The sequence below is a fragment of the Callorhinus ursinus genome, unplaced genomic scaffold (assembly GCF_003265705.2).
Source record: "Callorhinus ursinus isolate GAN/ISIS: 27379988/994484 unplaced genomic scaffold, GSC_fseal_2.0 scaffold14, whole genome shotgun sequence".
Taxonomy (NCBI): Eukaryota; Metazoa; Chordata; class Mammalia; order Carnivora; family Otariidae; genus Callorhinus; species Callorhinus ursinus.
Window position 1 is genome coordinate 12521299 of NW_027397076.1, and position 26306 is coordinate 12547604.

General features: G+C 36.5%; 1 protein-coding gene across 5 annotated transcripts in view; it reads right to left on the reverse strand.

Annotated features, from left to right (window-relative positions):
• The window catches only part of NEDD1 (NEDD1 gamma-tubulin ring complex targeting factor), a 51719-nt gene extending 29424 nt beyond the window's left edge, over positions 1 to 22295 (reverse strand). For 3 of the 5 annotated variants that reach the window (XM_025882548.2, XM_025882549.2, XM_025882546.2), the window contains exons 1-5: positions 22233 to 22295; positions 19853 to 19996; positions 17024 to 17118; positions 12365 to 12481; positions 8998 to 9138 (exon numbers count right to left, since the gene is read on the reverse strand). In XM_025882548.2, the coding sequence (XP_025738333.1) occupies positions 8998 to 9138; positions 12365 to 12481; positions 17024 to 17118; positions 19853 to 19988 (489 nt within the window). In that variant the 5' untranslated portion in view covers positions 19989 to 19996; positions 22233 to 22295. Of the gene's footprint in view, positions 1 to 8997; positions 9139 to 12364; positions 12482 to 16014; positions 16222 to 17023; positions 17119 to 19852; positions 19997 to 21833; positions 21961 to 22232 lie in introns of those variants that run through there. The other 2 variants (XM_025881387.2, XM_073900468.1) reach the window with 2 other exon arrangements.
• Positions 22296 to 26306: the final 4011 nt, after the last annotated feature.

A 26306-nucleotide genomic window follows, 5' to 3' on the forward strand; every position in this document is an offset into this window, starting at 1 on the left:
GAAGCAGGCTCCCTGCTGAGCCAGGAGTACAATGTGGGGCTTGATCCCAGGACCCTGGGATCATGACCTAAGCCAAAGGCAGATGCTTAACCATCTGAGCCACCCAGGTACCCCCATCCCCTCCCTCTTTTTAAGTCCCAGTGTCTTGTCTCAAGCACTAATCAACTGTCACTGGAGGTACTGCCCACTTCCATTCTCAGTGGCTTACTATCCATCCTTCACATTGCTACAACAGTAACCTCTTCAAAACTGGAAATCTGAACATATTTGTCCTGCTTAAAATCCTTTTAACTCGAAGACTTTGAAAAGTTAGTTGTTACAGCGGTGGCAGAGTTTCTGAATCTCTCTGAATAACCCCGTGTGTGTGTGTGTGTGTGTGTGCGTGTGTGCGTGCGCGCACCCATGTGCGCAGGCCTGGACTTCCTATCCTTAGAAAGTCCTATTTCTCAAGGTTGGCCCTTGGCTGGTATCTGGGATTTTGGGAGGGTTTCCACTACCCTAACTGATAAGAGCGACTCACTGACTGATAAAAGTGGCTCATTGTGCCGAAACTGTTTGTGTATAAGATATGGTTTATGGCTGAACAGCTGCTTTCCTTCTAGGAGTTTGGAATTTCAATATATGCTACATAGAGGGTGCCCAGGTAACTAGCCTCCACTAAAATCTCTGGGCAATGAATCTCTAATGAGCTTCCCTGGTAGACAGCGCTTCATATATGTCACAGTTTGATGCTGGGGAAATTAAGTACCTCCTCTCCACTGAGAGAGGATGCTTTGGAGCTTATACCTGGTTTCCTCAGGACTTCACCCCATGCACCTTTTCTCTTTACTGATTCTGCTTTGTACCCTTTCACTGTAATAAATCACAGCCATATGTATGATTATATGTTGAGTTCTGTGAGTACTCTTAGTGAATCATTAAACCTGGTCTTGGGGATCCCTAGTGCAGTGAGTTTAAATGACTGAGTGTGTGTGCATGTATGTTTTACAGACAGACAGCAAACCCCAGACAGCAAAAGTAAAATCCCATGAACATTTACAACAAAACTAGATGATCAGGGATCCTCATGAGCCCCAAAATGCATGCTAGAAAGTCAAACAATTAGCAGCCACAAGTCCCTCATAATATTAGTATCTGTGCAAAGGAAGCAGAAGGAAATAACAGGGAGTCTGAGACAGAGCTGAGAACAGGCAAAGCCCCAAACAGCCAATAGGTATTCAAAAAAAAAGCATGGTGACCAATTTGACAAGCTCAGCTGAAACCAGGACTATCTGCTGCATTGGTGGGACTATACAGAGGTCTACAGAAAGGTCTGAAGAGCTAGAGAAGTTTAGCTGCAATGAATTCCCCAAATTGACCAGATGAGATGCCTACCTCCCAGGTCAGGGCACCACACTAAGGAGACACTGTTAGTAGTAGAGGCAAACCTGAATAGGATGGAGTCAACAGAGCTGAAGGAGAGCAAAAGTTCACATACAAGTAAGTGAGTGGAACAAAGCTAGGCAACCTCAGAAAACAAGTCACCATTAAAACAAAAACAAAACTAACTGAAAACAAGAGGGAGCTTGTAAAGCTAGAAAAGACACCCTGAACTCCATCTCTGTGTAGAAGTTTGGGAAACTAACTCCACAGATAAATCCCAAATGAAGTTATTATGAGAATAAGATGAAAGGAACTCTCAGGAGATGACCAAGAAGAAAATAAAATGATACAAGACATTAAAAAACAATTAAATCAGAATTAGAAAACTTAGAAATGAGATGTTAGAACTTAGCAAAGAATTAGAAATTTCAAAAGTCTCTTCAAAAATGAAGGCTAATTTAAAAGGAATATAAGAATGAATAAACACAACAGGTAACACCTTAGAGACAGGCAAAAAATAAAGAAGTTTTGAAAATTAAAAATAAGGAAAAAGTTAAAATGGTTTGAAAGTAATAAATCAGTGAAGACAAGATCTAATAAAGAAAAAAAGAAAACATAAGGAAAATAACAAATACTAAAAGCACTAATTCAAGAAAACTTCCCTGAAAGAAAAGATCTGAAACTGCATATTAAAGAAGCACACCATGTCCCTATGAATAGCAATACAGAGTGACCAACACCAAGACTGAGTCTAACAAAATTACTGGACTTTAAAGAAAAAAAAATATTCTTTGGACATCTAGGAAAAAAGAAACAAGTGACATCTAAGGAAAAAAATACTTAAATTATCATCAGACATTTGAGACCAACAATAATGGGAGTAACACACTGAAGTCCTCAAGGAAAAAAACATGTGAGCCTGCTACTGAGTTACATCAAAAGAGAATTTGTCAGAGAATAAGTCAAAAAGCAGAAAACACATACTTATGGAAACAATATTAATATATGGTGCTCACTGTGATTATAAAATTTTGGAAAATACCTAAAATATAGGAATCTTTAAACTGTGGCATTTGAACAATGGAATATTATGGAGCCATTAAAAAATTATGGTCATGGGGGCACCTGGGTGGCTCAGTAGGTTGAGCATCCAACTCTTGATTTCGGCTCAGGTCATGATCTCAGGTCATGGGATCCAGCTCTGTGTCTTGGTCTCCACACTCAGCAGGGAGTCTGCTTGAGATTCTCCTTCTCCCTCTAGCCCTCCCCACCGCTCATGTGCACTCTCTCTCCTTAAAATAAATAAATAAGTCTTTTTAAAAATATGGTTATGAAGACTAGTAAAATGAGAATACCTGGGATGGAACACTACTGTGAAAAAGACAGAAAACAAGACTGGACCAACAGAATGATTATAATTGTATGGAAGGAAGATAGAGCTATACACAGAAACACTGCAAGAAAACATTCTTCCCGTTACAGAAAATTTGGAAGAGAGATATAGAAGGAAAAAAAAAGAGCCTTTGAAAAGTATCTACAGGGCGCCTGGGTGGCTCAGATGGTTAAGCGTCTGCCTTCGGCTCAGGTCATGATCCCAGGGTCCTGGGATCAAGTCCCGCATCAGGCTCCCTGCTCCTTGGGAGCCTGCTTCTCCCTCTGCTTCTCTCTCTCTCTCTCTCCCCCTCTGTCTCTCATGAATAAATAAATAAAATCTTTAAAAAAAAAAATAAAAAAATAAAAAGTATCTACATTAAAAATAGAGATTAGAAGTTTATTTTATGCCAACATGTCAATTATAAAACCGCTCAAAGAACATACTAGATAGGCTAGACAAATATACACAAATACTAAGAAAAAACATGGAGCATACTGCATGGAGCACTGGGTGTTATACGAAAACAATGAATCGTGGATCACCACATCAAAAACTAATGATGTATTGTATGGTGACTAACATAAGATAATAAAATAAAATTTAAAAAAAAGAAAGAAAAAACATGGAGGACATATTATCATGCAAACATTGTATATCAATGTTCCTATATAACATCAAGGAGATCATTATTCTAGAAATAAAGATTTGTAGTCAAACTCTCTGAGTGGTAAAATTCAGGTATAAATATAACCAGACAAACAAGTTAACCCAATTAAAATTAAACTCATTCTTGATAAAATAATTATTATTTTTAAGTGTAACTAATAATTATTTACATTTTTGGACTCTGTCCCCAAACATGGTTACTAATACTTACAAAATCTATACCTAAAATGTCAAAAATTACATTGAATAAAATTAACTTATTTAACATACCAAAATACATTATATTTATTTATTTTTTTAAATACATTATATTTAAAATCTCACAAATAGCCTGCTGCATTTAAAGATCATTTTTAAGTCTAAGGAATCATTAAATAGATCCACTTTGTAACTGCTTTGAAAAGGGCTGCAGTTTGGGAAAGGCAAAACAGGTTAACCTATTTGTGAGCCTACGCTGCTGAGCCTGCCAAACAGCAACATGCAGTTGTAATCTAGAAAGTCTGTCAGCCCTGGAAGTTCTGCAGAGGCCGCAAGCCTCCCCCCACACCTGCCCCCTCACTCCTGCAGAAAGACATTGTGATCCACATAAAACTAATAGCTTCAATTCAGCTCAGATACTTCAAAGTTAGGATCTAAGTATATCCAGGCAATCTCATTTATGATATGAGATTCAGTATAATGCAGATTCAATGGCACTCCAGGTTTTTGTCACTTTTGCTAAGAAACCAATCTGATGACTTTTAAATATTTTAAATTCTTGATTGTTCATAGAAACAAAAATTAAAATTTTTATTTTAGGGTGCCTGGGTGGCTCAGTTAAGCATCTGTTCGACTCAGGCCATGATCTCAGCGTCCAGGATCAATCGAGTTGTCCCCCACACCCCCATCAGGCTCCCTGCTCAGCTCAGTGGGGAGCCTGCTTCTCCCGCTGCCCCTCCCCCTGCTCCTGTGCACATGTGCGTGCGTGCGCTCTCTCTCTCTCGCCAAAATAAATTAAAAAATCTTTTAAAAAAATAAAATTTTTATTTTTATCATTAGATGTGTCCTATCTACTATTTTTCTCAATACCCAGACCCTACCTATAGTAACTGATCAACATAAAAACTGGGCTGGCTAACAGTATATTTGAGTTGAATTATGTCAATCTTCTGACAGACTTAAAATTTTTATGAACATGTTTAAATTTAAGAAAAGAATATTTAGTATATTTGAAATCTTAAATGAATTTTGAGAAATCTAAATGAATGCTCAAGTAGCAATTCTATGCCTCTAGTCACCAACAGATACAATACACCATAACAAAATCATTTGTAGGGAAAAAACAAAACGACACTCCGAAGATTTCAATTACAATGCTCATAAAAAGGAAATATAAGTATGCAGAATCATGAAAATTGTGACTTTCTTCACTAAAAAAACTGAAACTGCATAGTTACACAGCGACCAAATGGTATTTCCTAGCCCACGTACTCTGTGTTAAAGGTACAGAGGAAAAGTGAAATAATAACAGTACACAAAACATAACAAACATTTGTTCCAAGGACGGGGGAAAAATTAAAATACTCCAGTTCAATTACTGAGGTCAAGTTACAACTGGCAAATTAGCAGGGCTTTAGAGGGAATACATTAAACCTAAAGATGCGCAAACCAGTTTGGGAAAGTAAATCACAAAAGTTATTTTAATGATTTAATATGATTATTCATTAAAAGCTCACTGAAGTTCACTGATCTCTTACCAAATGTTGAAAACAATGCTAAACACACTCAGCATCTCATTTAGCCCTCAAAACAAACAAAAAAACAAGACTGTACTGAAAGCATATTCTCATTCTCACTTACAGATAAAGAAAAGGAGGCTTGAGAGTTAAGTAACTTGCCCAGGTTCACACTAGCTAGCTCTCCAAATAAACGTGGGACCTGCGATACAGAACTATACCAACGATCCTAAGGAGATGCCGACTTGTGCTAGCAGGAGGCAACAGACACATGAAAATCTCATGTGACCTTACTCAAGAGATAAGCCTACAGCAATACTGTTTTCCTCAACTAGAAAATAATTTAAATTGAGTTTTGCTATGCAAATAATCAATGAAAATCCTTTGAAAACCAACCATACAGCAACCTATCACCTAGAATTTTAAAATATCTTTAAAGTGGCAAGAGAATACCGCAAAGTTTCCAGAAGCTTTGGATTCTCAAATCTTTATACATTCAGCCACCTCTGAGCTAGAAAGAGATCCCAAAGAAAACAGTGCTACCACTCTTAAAGAACAGATCTTCAAAATAGTCAGTTAAAAGTGTTGCAATCTAAAAGTCCTCATTTGTAAAATGAAAAATTTAAAAATGAAAAAAATTTGTAATGTGCATCTCACAAGTAGCAAAGATTAAACAAGAAAATGTAATACAAAGCAATAATCACAGTGCTTGAAACACAGGAAATGGTAGTAAGGATTCTATGAAGGTGATAACCTCTACCTGGAATGCTCTCCATACCCTCTCACCACCTAGTCACCCCAGTAGCAATAGGATGGTCTTTGCAATGAATCATACTGACGTAATTATACATCTGTCTGGAAAGCTGAGCCCTATATCTCACACCATACACAGAAATTAATTCGAAGTGGATGATAACAGACATAAATGGGAAAGGTAAAAAAATAAAACTTTATCTAAAGGTAAAACAATAAAGCTTTACTCTTAAAGAAAACAAAAGGACACTATTTTTAAGACCTTGGGGCGAGCAAGATTTTCTCAAGAGGACACAAAAAACAGCATCTATAAGTGAAAGTGATATACTAGACTAGGTTTCATTAAATTTAAGAACTTCTGTTCATTTTTTAAAAAGGCATTAGAGTTAAAAGGCCAGCTGTAGACTAAAAGAAGATATATGCAGCATGCATACCCAAAAAATTGCTCAATCTGGAATATATAATAAACTATAAATCTATCAGAAAAAAACACAACATAATACAAAGAGGAACAGACTTGAACAGTCCCTTCACAAAAGAAGGCATATGAAAATACACTCAACACATCCGACATGCAGAAATGCAAATTAAAATGAGGTACCACTACACAATCATCAAAATTGTTATAACTAATAAGATAAACAATACTTGGTATTAGCAAAAATGTGGAGCAACTGAATCTCACAAACATTGCTGGTAGAAGTGTAAAATGGCACAAGCACTTTAGAAAGCTTTTTGGCATTTTTTAATAAAGTAAAACATGATGCCTACACTAAGACCTACGCAAGTCCATTTCTGAGTATTTACTCAAGACAAATGAAAACACAGACATACACAAAGAATATTCACAGAAGCTTTATTGTAATAGCTAAAAACTAGAAACAATGCAAATGTCCATCAACAGACTGTGACATATTCATATAATGGAAAACGACACAGCAGTAAAACAGTAACGAACTACTATTCTATGCAACAAGGCAAACAGTGAAGACTAGAAGAAACCAGACATAGCCAATTCTTTCAAGAAATATGAGGTAGTGCCTGGGAAGGGTTAAGAGGGAGTCCCCTGGTATGCCAGAAATGTTCTATACCTTCTGGTAGTTATGCAAGTAGATACATATATAAAAATTCATCAAGCTATATACTTAAGATGTATGCCCCTTATTATTTAAATTATATCTCAATTTTAGAAATTTAAATTCTTTGCACATAATAAAGCCAAGAGCAATAACTAAAACTAATGTTTCAGAACTATTTCTTCATGTCTGGTTTTAATAAAAAACAAACAGACAAAAAAACCTCTCTAGCAAGATAAAATAAAAACTGAAATATAAGAATTCACATGGTAGGTATCTGACCTAATGTTTATGTTACTAAAAAGTCAGCCCAGAATTTTTAATCTAAATGTGTCATGCTTCTAATATATCAAAAATCTTAAAAAAAAAAAAATGGGAAAGGAAGAAAGAAAATTAATTTCCTTAAAAAGCAAGACATGTGAAATTAGATAAAGATTTTTCCAATGTTTATGGGCTTAGGCTTTATGCCTCATTATCAAAATACAAATAACCAAAAAAAGAATGACAAAAAAAAATATTACTTTCTGCTTTTATGACAGTATTAATACATTCTCTGTGGCAAATCACTTATCCACATCCATAAAATGCAGAAAGTGAAATTATCTGTAAACACTTTCTTTTAGTTCAAGGTTTCTAGGATGCGGACATTGAACTAATCAAAAACTCTGATTCGCTCCTCAAATGCCTTCCAAAATAAAAGCTGAATCTTTGGTCTGGCATTCAAAGTTCCACATTAACACTATGCTCATACTTATCTTTCCAATCTATGTGCCTTCCTTAGTGTTTTTGATTTCCTACATACAAAATAGCCTTCTCCCAAAGTTCTGTATTAGCCTATTTAGATCTTTGTTATCTCTATATCCACTCACATATTTATTAAGGATCCTTTCCATATAAAGTACAAAGCTGGATAATGATTGAGGACAAAGAAACAAGACATGGTTCCAACTATAAAGTGCGAATGTAAAGAGCTAACCCTAATATGAATTAGAATCAATTAGCAAAGAAGCCAATATATACTGTAGTAAAAGCAAAATAAAAATCATTTAAGCATTAGACTCAGATGAAATCCTCCCTCCTTCACTTTTCCCTGTTTTATTCCCAGATAGTTCTCCCACTGCTCTGAAACACCCTAAGATTGTTTTATATCAATCATCTATATCATTTTTACATTTATCTCTTTTATTCCCCCAACATATAGGAACTTAAGACTTTTTTGTTTTTAATATCCATTAAATTTTCCTCAAACACTAAATATATACTATTCAAATCATGATTTCAAAAACTGCTTTTCAAAAGTGAATAGCTCCCATATTTTATCTAATAATAGTTAAGGCCAAAGTCATTATAATAAAAAGTAAGGCTTGAAAGAGATTGCACCTCATTGGAAATTTCTGTAGAGAATTTCACAGAAAGCTGGCTAAGACTTAGATTTCTTGAGTAACTGAATTTATTCTTTTACAAATTTTACAGATGAATATTTTATAAAGAAAAAAATTACTTGACTAATTTTCCTTCATAAAGTTTCCCTCACTACTCCTGTATTAACCTCAAAGTCCATAAATAAGCTTTGGGACTTTGACTATCATATACTTACACAAAAATTAAAGCTCAATTAACCCTGTGCCTAAACACACTCAACCATCTATGTCCACCAAAAAGCATTTATGAACAGAAGTATCTATCTTGTAGCTAACATAATTTTGAGCTATGATAACTATGATGTCATAGAAAGATTAATATCCATATTTCAGATTTAACCTACCCAACAACTGTTTATATTTTGCCATATACAGTTATATTCTAGGAATATGTGATTATTCAATGGCACAACTAAACTCATATAGGCAACATAATCCGGTATGAATTACCTTGTTATTTGAACATTTTTAAACAATACGACTAAAAAACAGCTAGCTCTAAGTTTTTTAAGCAAGCTAAATGCAAATTTAAAATACTTAATTTTGAAAACTTAAAATTCACTGTCTTATATGTAAGACAATTCAAAATCTACCTTATCAACTCTGATGTGAATAAATGCATACTGTACCTGGTTACTGCCATGGCCAAAAGGAGTACTAGATAAATTAGTTGTTACACTGTGCAAAATAATTTCACCACTGAGAGATCCAGAAGCAATGTAGCAGTCGTTCCAATTATATGTGACACAAGTTACTTCATCTTTATGATCCTGAAAGAAAGAAATGAAAGTAAGTACACTACCACATAACCTTCACACCACACATTTTCATGTTTTTGTAAACTTCATTCTTGGTAAATATTATGTATTTGTGAATTTAATATCTGCTTTAACATTTTCCTCAAATAGCCTAAAAAAATTACTCAAATGAGTAGAAAACTATTTGATCAACACCAAGTCTTCTCAGGGGACAGAGACTTAGTTTTTATAACTGTAATAATGATCAGGCACTCTGAAACAAGAGACAAAAGGGAAAGGTAATTTTCTAGATGGCAATATGTCTAACTTCCACTGACAAGTAACATTCACTGCAAGTTGACTATTATGAGAGTCCCTGGCCTTGAAAGTATCACCGTTCAATGGAAAAGACAGGACATTTAAATTAACATGAAAATGGTAGAAAGAATGTTAGATGAGTAGTAGAGGCAAACTGTCCTAGGAAAGAGAAAGAGGCATGACTGTGACCTGAGTTGACAGAAGAAGCTGTGGGGAAGACATAAAGTTTGAGTTCGACCTTAGAGAAAAAATAAACAATAAGTAGGGGAAGGGGAAAGAAACCAGACACACAAAATGGAAGAGAGCAAAAACAAAAGCCCAAAGCCAGAAGCAGCAAGGCATGGCTGAGAGACAACAGCAGCTGTTTTCATTTGCTGAGAACATTAAGAATTCTTATTAATCCTTAGAAGAATCCTGGGAGGCAAGATCACTTTTCTCATTTTATGGATGAGTTCACTACATGAGGCACAGAAAGGTTAAGAAACCTGTGCAAGCTCACATAACTACTAAGTGGCAGATCCAAGATTCAATTCCAGGTCAAAGCCCAAAGCCTGTTTTCCTCTCTATACTAGGCTGCCTCCGAATCCAAAGGGGAATCCACTTTGAGGAAAACAAAACTGGTTTTAAACAAACTGGATTCACAAGCACTGTATTTTCCAACATCAAATTAGAGATATCTAGCAAGAGCAAAGAAAAATGATCAGGGGGGCGCCTAGGTGGCTCAGTCATTAAGTGTCTGCCTTCGGCTCAGGTCAGGATCCCAGGGTCCTGGGATCGAGCCCTGCATCAGGCTCTCTGCTCTGCAAGAAGCCTGCTTCTCTCTCTCCCACTCCCCCTGCTTGTGTTCCCTCTCTCGCTGTGTCTCTCTCTGTCAAATAAATAAATAAAATCTTTAAAAAAAAAAAGGAAAGAAAAGTGATCAGCGTTAGTATAGTTTTTAACAGTTTGCTGTTGTATCTTAATATAAACTAACTTTTGTATCTAATAGATTAATGTAATATCATAAATAGTAGTTATAATATTCCACTTATAATCCAATGTCTTCAAATGGCCCTTTGAGCATGTCTGAAGGTATCTTTACACTTTATTCCTTACCTAAATCAAAGAAAAAAATTGCTATCCCAAGGAAAAAATGTCTGATGAGAAGAAAAAAAGAGTGGACATTTACTGCATTGTTCCCAGTAGGAAAATTACGAACATGGGGTCCAATACAATTTCTATGACTTTATAAAGAATCAAGTGTCTTCCTTATCCTAACTGTGGAAAATAAGTCATTCAGAGAAATATTCAGTAAGCACCTACCAAGTGCCAGAAATTGTGTTTCCAGGGAGAGCACCACAGAGAAGAGACCCAAAGGTGAAAGATTAGATTTCCCACTATCACAACTAGTCAGTCAAATACTTGTTAACTGAATGAATAAAATAAGAGTTGCAAACAATGAGAAGAGATAAAACTATCTGGAGTAATTGGGAAAACTGAGGATGGAAAAATAAGAAGCATTTTGCCATGCCATAAGAGTTATAGGGTAAGTGACGCTCCTAAAATGAATGAGAGTATGTGACGAAAGTGGCCACAGACTTCAAATCTCTTCTCAATTCTGTAAAATAATCTCTTTCATAGTAGGTATACCCCTCTAAATAGCTTTAATTCAATTTCATAATTTAAAAAATTAAACAATGGATAATATCTGAGTTTGCATCTCATCTTTGTCATTACTAGCTGTTTGACACTGAACAAGGTCTTTAACATCCCTGAGCCAGAGTTCCTCCATGGGTTCACAGGAATAGTACTACCTGCTTTGCAGAATTCTTGTGACACAAAGAATAAACATAGTTAAGCACAGTGGCTGGCATATCAAAGAACTCAATAAAAGTTAACTATTCTCATTATTGGCAACTCTTCAATTTTCCTTAAGACTCTTCAAAGTTTAGCTAATATCTAAAATAATGAACTTCCAAAGGTAATATTTTAAGCAGCAATTACAGGAATACATTTGTTTAAAACAAAATCATTCTTCTATATACAATTTCCCTAGCAAGAATTAACCCAATGACATTTGACATTAACAAAATGATAATGTGTCTAGCATCTGCTTCAAAATAATCCGAGGGTGAGATTATATAATAATCTGATTAGAGAGTAGATAGGGCATATATAAAATAATATTGGCCATGAGTTGACCATCATCAAAGTCAGATGAATGTATGTGTGTGTGTATGCGTATTAATATGTTTAGAATTTTCATATTACAAGTTTTTTAAAGACATATGAAAATGAAAAATAACTTTAAAGATGAGTTTCCAAATATTAAAAGTACATAACAGTGAAAAGTAGAATTTCAAAAAAATCATAACCCAGAAGCTTTCATGTGATGAATACTTTTATTTTCTAAAACTACAAAAAGCTAATTATTTAAAGAACGTTAATTGTAAATAGTAAATTATTTTAGAAAATATTTCATTACCAAGATGAAAACACATACACACAAAAATAACACAAACAGCTATAACCATATATGTTAGAGAACTAAGAAGTCAAATCCCCAAACTTTGATTAGTAGGTCGATTATGGCCATCCCAAAACCAGTCTCATTTTTCTCAAAGAGACTTAAAAAAAGATTTCTGATGAAAACTCATACTTTAGAAAAAATGAAGGAAGTGGTTCACTGAAAAAAGAGTGGAACTAAGTGAAAAGAATAAAGGAAAGTTTTAAACACCAACAATATGCATTAGTGACATACATGGAGGTAAAAATAGACCAAAAAAAAATTTTCTGACTTAAACAGCATCTTTATTTTCCCTAACAAATCTCCCTTCAATTCTGAAGCATATTTTTATTTTTATCATAAAAGCTCAAAATTAAAAGTTTGGCAAATACTCTAAACATCATAAGATACTCATTACTACAGGGATTTAAAAAAAAACAAAAACAAGTTGCTTACCTTAAGAGATCGATGAACTCTTTTTGATTTTAAATCCCAAATGTTAACAATGTGATTTAGTCCTCCACTTACCAAATACATAGATGTGGAATTTAAACTGACACATGTCTGCTTTTGCTATTAAAGAAAGAAAAAAAGTTACCTTAATTTAATAGAGCCCAGAGCTGACTTTCAAGTCCCATCCAACACTTAGTGAGCACTTTGTAAACATTTGTTGAATTAAATGCTATCAACATGCTAAGACTCAGACTGACCTCTCATCATCCTCCACCCGCATCCAACAGCTTGAAAGGACTTCGAAAAGGCTTCAAGGAACTCAACCAGAGCAGTGTTCTCCTCCATAGAACAGAGCTGACAGAGGAAGCTTAGGGAACACCAGCAAGTCTTGGCCTCCCATCATGGCTTACTTGCCCTTAATATTGCCCCTTAGTAAAACCTACTCTTGCACTTTCATAGAATATCTTGAATTAGAATCAACCCACAGCTCAGAAAACACTAAACGTAGAAGAGACTTTAAAGAATGTTTAGACCCCTTCTTTTGCAGATGGGGAAAGTTCATAAAGAGGACAAGATACTTGCCCAAAGTCTCACAACAAAGTCTCCCCCAAAAGAGCGCAAGTCTCAAATATCAGATCTTCAGAACCTAACTCTACACTCTTCCTCCCATCTGAAAGGCTCATCACGATTAAGTGTACTTTCAATCCCCTAGGAGAGCACTGCATTCTTATAAGAAACCCATCCCTCCCCCGAGGTTTCTTCCAGCTCTGAAATTTTGACCAAGAGTCAAAATTACTAATACATATAAAAATATCAGGAACACATTACATCCACTCAGTTTCTCAAGATAAAAGTCCAGAATTACCCTTGATTCCACGTCTCCTTCCCTGCCACCTACCATAAGTTCTTTAAACTCCAACACTAACATAAACCCCACAGGGGCTCCCCTTTATCTACTGAGGCTACCAACACACTAATCCAGACCCTACAGAACCACATGAACAGCAGCCTCCTAACTGGTTGTCCCACTTCCAACCCGACTCCCCTGCATTCTATGCTCCACAAGTAGGATGACCTTTAAAAAATGCAAATCAGATCACGACTCTCCCATTTAAAACATTTTGATGGCTCCCAATCAGCCCTAGAATAAATTCCAAACTCATTAACCTGGCTTTCAAACCCTACCTCATCTCTCACCATTCTCCTCCTCACCCACTAACTCTCCAGCCACAATGGCCTTCTTCCGTTCCTTAAACGTTATCAGCCCTGTATTTGCCTCAAGGTTTCTATACTTGCCTGGAAACCTCAATTCCCTGAGCCCTGGCTGAATGACTTCTGGTTGATAGACAGCAACTTCAAAGCCACCCTTTCTGGGGACCTCCCTTGGCCACCTAATGTAACTTGCTATCTCAATGTCTTATTTTAATTCTCTGTGTAGCAACTTAATCACTATCTGGGTATTCTGTTTAGTAGTTTACTGCTAAACTACTTCCACCAGAATGTCAGTTTCATTAGTGCAAAGACCATATCCATGCTCGATAAATATTTATGGAATAAATGGCTAAAAATACAGAGGTTTTCAAGTTTTTCTCACAATGAGCATCTGTGAGCGTCATCTATCTGGAGGCATCATCAGTAACTATGCTCCACAGTAAAACACAATGTTGCATGTGTTTTCTATTTAACCTTCAGATACACTCTGTAGTTACATTAATTGTTCTCACCTCTAGTTGAAAGCAATGGGGAGAAAAAAGAGAGAAATGAATTCCAAGGGGCACATTTTATGACTTAGCTAGAAGTTAAAAGGTAAACTACGTAGGTTTAGGCAAGTCATCTCACTTTCTAAGCCTATGTTTATCTGAGAAGTGAAAAATCAGGACTAGATCTATTGTTCTTACCTCGAGAGTCCATGCATCTGAAAAACACCCTGTGCTCAAAAGAGCACTTTTCTTAAAAATTTTAATTCCAGTATAATTAACATACAGTGTTATGTTAGTTCCAGATGTACAGTATATTGACTACTTCATGCTCATCACGATTAAGTGTACTCTCAATCCCCTAGGAGAGCACTGGATTCTTATAAGAAACCTAACCCTCCCGCAAGGTTTCTACCAGCTCTGAAATTTTGACCAAGAGTCAAAATTACTAACACATACAAAAATATCAGGAACACATTACATCAATGTTTCAGTAGAGCTGCTACAATTCCCTATAGACACCATTCTAGGAACTGACTTTGGTCTAAAGAGACTAGTATTGACTTAGAATCTGGAGGCGCCTGGGTGGCTCAGTTGGTTGAGGTCATGATCTCAGGGTCCTGGGATTGAGCCCCACATCGGGCTCCCTGCTCAGTGCAGGGTCTGCTTCTCCGTCTGCCCCTCCACCCGCCCCCCACCCCGTGCTTTCTCTCCTACCTGTGCTCTCCCTCTCAAATAAATAAAATCTTAAAAAAAAAGAATCTAGTTACCACCACAAATCAGGACAGTTTACTAAGAGCTATCAAAATAACCTTTAAGGAAAATAAGAATGGTGTCCATCAAAGATCAATATATTAGTATTCTAATCATCAAAAACAACTCAAATTATTAAGGACTCAGAACAAAACCTATGTTTTCAACTGGCCTACCCTGATGTTAGAAGATCTTTTTTATGTTGATGTATTATTAATGTAGCTAATGAACTTAAATAATTGATGAAAACTGTGTGTTTATTATAGGAATCCTGTACCCTAAAACACAAGCAATGGGTGAAGTTTTTAAAATCTAAAAATAAAAGCTGGCCAAATGTCTAGGTTATACAGTAGCCTAAGATATTCATTATATTACTGTTAATATCAATTTGCCTAAAGAGCTAAAAGCAAAATCAAAGAAAATAAATATAAACTTAAAAATTCTGCTCTAAAAATGGTGTTAAAGTGATAGAATCTTTTTTTCCCCAAGGAGTAATGGTCTCATATCTCAAATGGCACACAAATAATAGTACTTGGATCCTACAAAGCAAAGGTGATCAACACACTAATATGTTATAAGAAATTACTAACAAAGGCTAAGGAACCAACGTTTGCAAAATATTCTTTTAAGCAAATTAAATTAAGGCAGATTCAAATTATAAGTAATAACCTCACTTTCATCCACCTGTATACTTTTTTTTTTAATTAAAGATTTTATTTATTTGGGAGAGAGCATGAGCGGGGGGAGGGGCAGATGGAGAGGGAGAAGTGGACTCCCTGCTGAGCACAGGACTCCACGAGGGGCTACATCCCAGGACGCTGAGATTATGACCTGAGCCAAAGGCAGATGCTTAACCAACTGAGCCACCCAGGTGCCCCCCATCCACCTGTATTCTGATGTGATTTCTTAACTGTAGGAAAGAGAACTAACTATAGCAACTGATGTGGAATATTCACAAAATCCTTAGAATTGTGTCACATTTGTGAATATCATCTGCTATTTTCATAATTTAACAACACAAAGTTCCCAAACTGCTCTAAGGCATAATGCATAAAAGGAGCACAATATTGTGCTGGAAGTGGAAATCGAAATTGTTTTGATATTGATATTCAATTCAACAAATGCTTGTTGACACCTCTGATGGTACCTAAAGATCCAAAAATGACTAAGATGTTCTGCCTGCTCTTGAGGAGTACAGTTTACCTTTTATCAACCAGGGATACTCTCTGCCTCAATTTTACTTAACTGAGTTTGAATAGGCAGTGTGTCTCCAATTCTGTATCTGCCCTTAGCAGACAGTCTCTGCCCCAGCCTCTAGCATTTGTGGGCTGGATTTGATGCTTGTGTCAATTCCACCTGCTTTTAGGAAAGGATGGATAGAAATCAAAAGTCCTTTTTAAATTAGATGAGCTCATATTCCACTGTCCTGTGTTCTTTCTAAGTGAGCTACCTTACCTATTCCAGTGTGTAAAATTATGACAATTGATAATGGTTTAGGGCCTGCTATGAAAATTTTGAACCTTAAATTAAGAACAAGCTACCAACTACTTTTACCTTTTTAAACCTTATTAACAAAAAAATAGATTTCAAGGAGTGTGTGTGACTAAAAATGAGGACACCATCATTATCCTCAATCAGAGGGATTAACATATAAAACAAAAAGATGAGAAAAAAATATGCAGTGAGAACTTCATTTAAATGTTCTGGGACCAAGGCTCAGTTTGACAAAGCCATTCTGTTCCAGGAGAGCTTGGGGAGACTCAGGCAGGCCCCTCAGTAACCAGAAGGACAGAAGCTAAAGCAGAAGCTACCATCACATAGGGGTCTTTAGCTGATCGTCCTGAACTCAACATCAGTAAGGACAGGACTATATCATTAGGACATTTGAATGGTCAAATCAACCTGGTGACTGCAGTAGGACTTGGGCTTTAAAAAGGCAGTAATACCAGGGAATCTTCCACAGAGAGATGGAGAAAGCAAGTGATTAGCTGACATAATCTAAGTCCTTGACTGCTCCCCTAAAATCCACTATTATTTTACCTGAAGATGTTTCAGTACCTATCTCCTCCTTAAGTGTTACTATATTATTTTGAGTTTTGGTTAAGAATAATAGTTTTAAACACCTTTATATTTAGTTGCAAGCACCATAAGAAGCAGTTACCACCCAAGTAGAACTAAGATTTTTAAAATTTTTTTTTAAAAAATCACTTACCCCTTCACCAAGCTCGAAAAGTAGAAAAGGTTTATTTTTGTAATGCGAAACAACAATTTTGTCGCCACTGGAAGATGCTGTCACTAGAAAGTTATCTAAATGAAGAGTTATGGAGCATCAAACAATTCATGAGCATCTCTAGCACTAGACTATTATTGCAAGAGTTGTGATGATAAAAGCAAGTGCACTAACCTAAGAAGACAAGCAAATGAATATAGCTTATACATCAGCTTTCAAAAACGGCTCAGGTTACTAATTACTAAGACTAATTCTCTTTACTACTACCGCAGGGAAGAACTATCCTCTCTGGCTCTGCTATTACTTGAAAGCTATTTTACCCAAGTGAAATACTACTCCATTTTCAAAGAATAGGCCAGAAGGTCTAATTTTGTCCTTCAGGAATGAGATCATGATAAAAGCAACATCAGCAAATATCAATCAGCCTTTTCATCTATAAACACCGCTCAAGATAGTTATTTATTAACACAGTGCTTGGTACCAATTTAAGCTATAAAGCAAATAACCACATTAGTCTCCTGTTCATCCATTAAAAATATAAAGCCTGATATAGGCTTTATAGAATTTTTATGATAGAATGTTTCAATCTTAAATAAATTAAGAATAAATATTACAATAAATATAGCAAATATAAATATATGTGGTTAAATAGCAACTATTCATGCTCTGGAAGAGTTTTATTTTAAATTAAGTTAAATTTATTAAAAACTTAATTTAACTTAATTTAAAATTATTTTACCTTGTTTTACAGAAATTATAAGCAGAACAGTCAGTAAACACAAAACACTGTAAATTTTTTAAATTAAAAAGATTAAATACAATATAATCAAGAATAAGAGCCTAATTTTGAGAGTCATAATGAATTAAAATATCACAAGTTTAAATCTTTGATTTTTAACAAGTGAAATCTTGACTGCATTATTTTGGGTGGTTTCTATAACATTTGTATATTTCATGAATAGACCACGGACTGTGATTTTATTATGATACATGATTCAAATAAAATCATTCCCACCTAGATACTATAGCACTGAAAAGAACAAATCATCTCCCTTCCCTTGGCTTCATCCTCTGTTTACTACTTTTTCTCCTTAGAATACAGAAAAGGACTGAACAAAGATAATATGAGAGGGTAACCTAGTTACTCCTTTTATTTCTCTTGTAGTTTTAGAAATCATGAGAAAGTGAGGAACACTACCTAACAGGGCCAAAAATCTGGTACTTCACTCTTAATCCTGTTCCTGGAATCCATGCTAAGTGGACCCCAAGTAGCTGAGTCTGGGAGGTCCTTATTCTTTGGTAACTAACCTCTATGGAAGAGATCAAAGCCTCATTAAAAATAAGACCATATGCAAAAGTTTCCAGTGCATATCTACTTGTACAAGAAAACTATATAGAAATAAGACCAGTTTCCAAAAGTCATCCCACACTACCTCATAGTCACATCAGTTTTGTTGATAGACCATTAAGTGGTTTATCAGCAAATGCCAACTCCTAATAAAACTCCTTGGAATAAAAATAAACCCAAACTAATAAATCTTACAAGAATTGTTACTTTTTTCTTATACAGTAACAGGGAAATTAAGCTCTACACATAATAAAAACCTAATAATAGAAAGAAGCAACCTCACGTATTTGTCACTCTCTTTAAAACATTTTTCCCTCACTACCCATCTGGAGAGTCCTTCAAAAATGTACTCCCTTCCTTCACCAGGAGTGTGATTAATAAGAGCACCAAAGTAATTTATTTTGCTACTTTAACACAAAATCAAGGAATGATAAAGAAGTAAATTTAATTCAGTAAGAAAATTCATCATTTTTGTTACATATTTGCAAGAATAATTAGGTTGGGCATGAAAACTTGTTTTTTTTCATAAATTGGTCATATTTTAAAGCTTTGATACTTCTACTTTCATCAGGAAACAGAATATTCATAATCTGATACTGATAAGATCAGACATATGTTAAAACTTAATTTGTTGTTTAAGTAATAGTCTATACGTCTAAGTTATACAAAAGAATGATAATTTCTAGCATACCAAGTTTATAGAACATATTCAGAATATTTTGTTTGCAGCAATGGTTCTACTGAGAGCTACTGGCTTCTGGTGGGTAAAGGCCAGGAACATTTCTAAACATCCTACAGTGCACACGACAGCCCCCGTAACAGAGAATTATCTAGTCCAAAATGTCAATAGTGCAAGGTTGAGAAATTCTGATTTCTAAGCTTCATCCCCTCATTTATTTTACCCACATTTAGGAGCTTACTAAGACAGGGAGTGTGTAAATCAGAAACACAAAAAGCTTGGAAAATTCAATCTAGACAATTTCTCTGAGAAATCAGGCTATTTTTATCACAGAGAAATACAGAGAGTACATCAGTAAGATGAAGATGTTGAGGAATTTTAATTTTTATCTCCTCCCCCGTTGCTTCTGCCTTTGAGTTGTCTTTAATTTGCATACCAGACCTATGAATAGCCAAATGTAGATGCAAGAACTCATTCCAAAACCTTTCAGAAGTTTCCCACCATTACCTACCTTATTCCATTTGGGTTAAACGACAAACTGTTGGTAATAAAACTAATTCTGTGGTCTCGATCTAGTAGTTTATACATATATATGCATACATATACGTGTGTGTGTATTTATATACATATGCATTCATATGATGTACTTATTAAACCCCTATTTCACTTTATCTACCAAGCTTTCATAGCTATGGAAAATTTCTTATTGGTCACATGCAAAAGTTTCATTGATACTGTTATTTAACCTAACAAAAAGTGGTTATTAAAAAAAAAAAAAGGATACTATTACTGCTCCAACACATTGAGCTGATTCCATGTGGTGATGTGTGTGGGCTGAATTTATCCACCAATGTCATAGAGGAAGCATCCCATATTTTAATATCATCTCCGGATGAAGCAAATCTGAGGTTTTCCTGCATGACTGCACCTACAAATAGTTTAAAACAATATATTTAAAAAACAATTAAGGATAGGTCAAAATGAAGGATCTAATCTAAATCAGGTGGTTCTACCTGTCCACTTTTGTTCCAGAGGGGGGTGCTCACCACGAAGTAGCTGGAGTGATCCTTCTAAAATCACATTCTCTCAGTTGACCCTTCCAATAGCTTTCCATAGCAATTATAAAGAAATCCAACTTCCTTGGCATGCCTCGCATGACCTGGCCCCAGTGTAACTGTCCTACCTCTCTTCCCCAGGGCCACCAGACTCACAGGCCTTCTTTCTTGCCTCAATCTTTCCAGTTGCTGCCCCCTCTGTCTGGAATGCTCTTTCCCCAGATTTCCCACGGTCATCTCCTTCACCCTACTCTAGTTTCAGCTCAAATGTGTCCTCAGAAAAGCTTTCCCTGACCACCATGGCGAAAGCAGCCCCACACCAGTTGCCCATTATGCAGTTTCATTTTTCCCCCCACAGCACTTTCTGCTATTTGCAACTTTTATTTGTTCTCGTAATAATGTCTGCTTCTCCTGACTTGAACAAAGCAAAGATCCTGAAAACAGATTTTGTCTCTACTATCAGTCTTCAAATGTTCCTGGCACTCAGTAGGTGCTCAACAAATAAGTACTGGCTAGAAAACTTCCTAAATCTTTTTAAAATGTATAATAAACTGTAGCATCCCTGCAGGTCAGAATCCAGTGACTCCAGTTTTTCCAAATAACTCCAAAATTAGCAAATATAGCCAAAGGAGATGTCACTAAGTCCACGTACCAATACTTGGTCTAGGATGGCTTCACTCGTATTGTTTATTCACAGTATATAATTCGTGTACATAATTCTGACAAGTGATTTAACAAACCAAGGCAGTCTAAAAACAGAAGGCAAGGGAGCTGCTTTAGGCAGATACTCTAAGAGCAGCAAGTGGTAATGTATGATGAGTCAGAAAAAAAATGCTCAAAAATACATGGAAGAAAAGGAAAGGAGCCTAGAAATATACCCTCCACACCTTCCCGGTGTGGACAGTGTAAGAGGCCAGCACAATACTAGTGATGTCACAGACAGAGTCCCAAGTCACCAACAAAGCATCACATTCATGTCCAGTATATCTTATTTCAGAGGCCATGTTAAAAGTATAATAAATACAAGGCCCTTTGATTCTCAAGAGACAAAAAAAAAATTTTTTTTTAATGTGCTTATAAAAAGACTAAAACTTTTGTTAACTAGAAAAGTCACTTATGTGGTGACTTATTATGCTTCATTCATCGGATAAAAACAGTGTTACCAAAAGCCTTGAAAGGTGGATATGCAGTGTTTGGATATGACGCCTTGACATGTGGTACCATGTATTGGTTCCCTACTCACCAGACAATTAAGTGCTGGAAAGGAAATCTCTTAACCCCAGGAAACAACTGAAAAATGCCTTTACTATAATCTCACACCATTCCCGTTGAGCGGTGTGGGGCAGTGTGGAAAGATCACTTAAGTAAGGGCTCAGAAAACAGGAGTTTGCCCCAAAGTTAGGTGGCAGTGACTTCGGCAGAGTCACTTAATGTCTGTTTCCTTCTCTTCAAGTGGAGCGGGGAAGGGGTCCATCTGCCCATCTACATCGCTCTTCTGAGAACTGAGCACCTTTAAGGGAGAGTCATTACATGAGTCTCTCAAAGAAGGTCCCATTAAAGTGAGTTGTCAGGACACAAGGCGGCAAAAGACAGCCAACCCCGAATTTAGGGACAGCGCCTACAGGGAAAAAAAAAAATTCACTACAATATTTAGTTTAAACGGAAGTTCTTCAACTTTTACTTGCAGAAGAACTGCTCAACTGGGGTTACCTTATAAAATGCATTCGAGCCGTAGAGGAGAGGTTTACAAAAGGGGAGGCGGCCGGTGGAGAAGCGGCAAACTTTCCGGGGGACAGCACACCCCCCAGAGCCGCCACCAACCCACCCACCCCAGCTGCCCGGGCCACCTCTAAGGCCGAGCCGGTGACTGTCGCAGAGGGAGGTGCGCGACCCCGGCCCCGCGGCTGCCGTGCACTTCCGCGCCAAACTCGCTGACGCGCCCCTGCCCGACAACTGTCCGGAGCACCGGACCGGCCCAGGCGCGCGGGGCTCGGGGACCTCCGACCCACCCCCGGGGTGGCCGGAAGGCGGGCGGGGTTCGGAAGTCTGCAAGGACGCGACGGGCGGCGGTCCGCCGACCCCCGACCCCCCGGCTCCCCGGAACCTCACCTCTCAGCCGCGGCACACCGGGGGCCACGGCGCGGCCCGCTTCGGCGCTGGGCTTCCGGCTCCCGCCCGGATTGTTAAACTTAGACGGCCGGAAGTCCCGCCCGCAAGTGGCATCATGGGGAGAGGCACTGCATGGAGCGGGTGGCTAGGGTTGGCTGGCCAGGGGCAGGGGCGGGGCCGGGGGCAGGGGCAGGCCCTCCGCGGGGATCCCTGTCCCACCGCCAGGGCGGGAACTGGGGGCTTGGGCGCCTCCCTCCACGCCCCAGGTGTCTGGGCACAGTTAGATAGATGCCCCTTTGTTGTTCATTTGTGTGCTGACTGCCCGCTGGGTGCCAGGTTCTAGGATAGACTCGGTGCGCGATGATGGCCTTAGCCTGGGAGTACAGGGGTACTGTGAACGTTCGTTGTCCCTGGCCTCGTGGAGCTTACAGTTCACTATAGGAGGCAGACGTTCATAAATAATTACATACTTAAAAGAGAAGTGAAGCTGACAGTTGCTTCAAAGGAAAGCTAACAGGTGAATGAAACATACATGAAAGGGAAATGAACATGTATATGGGTTTAGGAAAGGCTTCCTTGAAGAGGAAACCATGGAGAGCAGATAATACCCCATGCAATTTACAAACCAGAAGGCATGCTCGGAAAAGCTAAGAAATAACCAAAAGTGTAAGTGTCTGAGGTATCTGACTTCAAAATCCATGATCTTCCTAATCATTGATCGTTCTTCTTGATCATGCTGCAGGGTCAGGAACCTCAAACACCATCTGGTTGGGAATTCTGAAAGGGAGGTTTCCCAGAGTGGAAAAAAGAGGAGCTGAACTGAGTTTTCAATACCAAGGCCTTTTTTTTTTTTTTTAGCTTTACTGACAATTTTTGCTGAGAATACTGACAATAAATATACGGCACTTCTTCTGCAAACAGTACTATTATTCTTTCGTCACAAGTGTGTGAAAGAACTAGGAGTGGGTTTCTGAACTAGGTACATAAGCCCCAATTATTTGTACCCATGTTGCAAATAAACTTGAAAACTCTGAGTGCAATTTTTTCAGAGCAGAAACTGAAATCCTAACCAAGTTGTAAAGATTGATGGGGAGCCTCAAAAGGAGAAAGATAGCAAGCAGCAACTGCCTTAATTGTGTAGTTTACAGTTCTTGAGTTATTAAATCCAATTTTGGCAGGGATGGGGGCCAAAAAGTTGGAAAATATTAAATAGAGTTAAGGGAATAGAGGCAGTGGGAATTGCAAATGGGGAAGAAAAGACGACTAAATCTCTGAAAAGTTAAAGCCAGAAAGAAAATTGAGACTAGAGGCTTCCTGCTCAGCAGGGAGTGTGCTTCTCCCTCTGACCCTCCCCCCTCTCATGCTCTCTCTCTATCTCATTCTCTCTCTCAAATAAATAAAATCTTTAGGAAAAAAAGAAAATTGAGACTAGAAAATGTGAAACAAAATATAATACATGTCATATAATACATATTATATACTGTATAATAACAAATATATATGACAATGCATATTATTTATAATGCATACTTTACTAAACATTATATATGTATGAATGTATAGATATAATGTGTGTATGTATGCTATAAGTCATCCTTCCAAAAACATACACTATTATATGTCCCCCACTTTACATTTGAAGAAACAGAGGTTAAGTAACTCGCCCAAGGTCACACAGTTTAGAAATGGTATGGACAGGATTTAAACCCAGAACCATAAGTCTACAAAGACTGTGCTATATAGTCATTATGCTCTATAGTCAAGAGCTAAAACTTTTGGCATAAAGAGCCACTGACCCTCCTTACTGGTTAAAAGTTACATGGTCTTGACAGTTCTGTCATTCTTGTTCCTACCGTTGCGTCTATGTGCATACTTTCCTCAGATCTATAAAATATAAGCAATAGAAGCCAAATGTTGGAAACCTCACTAATATATAAATTGTATAAATATATATACCTTTCCAAAAGTAGACATCATTACAAGGAATATTTCTAGAGACAACGAGGGATACTTTGTAACAATGAAAGTGTCAGTAAAACCAGAAGCAATATAAATTATATATGTGACTACAGAAACTCAAAGTGTATGAAGAATAAATGTCATAATTAAAGGGGAAAAAGGCATATCTAGAATCATTGTTTGAGACTTTAAAAGAATTCTCTCAATAATTGATAGAATATCCAAATAAGAAAAACATTAAGTAAAGATGTGGAAGATCTGAACATTATTAACTATTCTATATGAAAGAAAGAAAGAGTTCCAAAGTCAATGATCTATGCACTCTCTTAAGGAATCTAGAAAAAGAGGAGCAAATTACACAAAGAAAACAATGAAATTGAAAACAAATTAACAGTAGAAAAAATTTGATGAAATCAGAAGGTGAATCTTTGTAATGATTAATAAAATTGATAAACCTCTATCTAGACTTTTCAAGAAGAAAGAGAAAACATAGGTTACCAATAGGAGAGGTGAAAGAGAGGCCATCAATATAGAGCCAAAAGATATTTCAAAAGATAGTAAGGGAAAAATATGAACAACCTTACAACAATAAATTTGGTAATTTGAAATAAAATGGACAAATATCTTGGAAGACATGAATATTAAAACTGACACAAAAAGAAATAATATGAGTAGTCCCTATATATACTACAGAATTTGCATTCATAATTAAGGAAAGAAAATACCAGGATCAAATGGCTTCACTATTGAATTCTAACAAACACATAAGAAAGAAATAATAACAATCCAATACAAAATTTTTCTGAAAACAGAAGAGGAGGGAATATCTCCTACACTTATTTTTTTAAGGATAGTATTAGTCTAATACTAAAACCAAAGACATTACAAGAAATAACTATAGACTCATATCTCTCATACATAGAAAAATTATACATGCATGCAAATTAAATATATATGCAAATTAATTCCAATAACATATAAAAAGGTTTATACACCATGACCAAATGGAGTTTATTCCAGAAATGGAAGGTTAGTTTAACATCCCCAAATCAGTGTATATAATTCACCATATTAACAAAATAAATAATACCCATATAATTACATCAATAGGTGAAGCAAAAGCATTTGAAAAAATCAGCATTCACTCACGATTAATAAGTCTCAGCAAACTAGGCAAAAAACAGGGAGGAAATACCTCACCTGGGTCAAGAACATCTATAAAAACCCCATAGACAGCACCATACTTCATGGTAAAAAACCGAATGCTTTTCTCCTGAGATCAAGAACAAGACAATCATGGATCACTACATCAAAAACTAATGATGTACTGTATAGTGACTAACATAACATAACAAGGTGAAATAAAATTTAAAAATAAATAAAAAATAAATAAAATGATGAAGATGGGGAAAAAAAAAAAAAACAACAAGACAAGATGCCCCAGTCTCACAACTACCATTCAAATCCTTCTGGAGGCCCTTGCTGGTGCAATAAGAGACAGACAGAAAGAAAGAAAAGCATACAGATTGTACAGGAAGAATCAAAACTCTATTTGCAGACAATATTATTGTGTACTGGAAAATCATAAGAAATATGTTAAAAGGCTCCTAGAACCAATAAGCAAATTTAGCAAGGCTTATGCAAAATCGTATACAAAAATAGAGTAGTATCTCTAAATACTAGCAATAAGCAACTGGAAAATGAAATAAAAATTATAATTCCATTTCCAATGGCATCCAAAAGCATAATACAGTTAATTTAATAAAATATATTTAATAACTACACAAACTATAAAACAATGCTGAGAGAAGTTAAATATAGATATAGATATCACATTAATGAGATGGAAAATATTGCTAGAATGTCAATTTTTTAAAAAAGACAAATTCAAAAGACCTATACCTGCTGTCTATCTAGATTTAATACAAATTAGTCCATAGTGACAGAAAGCAGTGTAGCATTTGCCTGGGTAGTGAGAGGAATGGACTCTAAAGAAGTCAAGGAAGCAATTGGTGGTAATGTAAAGTTCTTTACCTTGATTTTTGTGGTGGTTTCAACACATCTATCGAAGTTCACAGAAGGGTTTGTTTTAAACTATGCAGTTTAACATTTGTA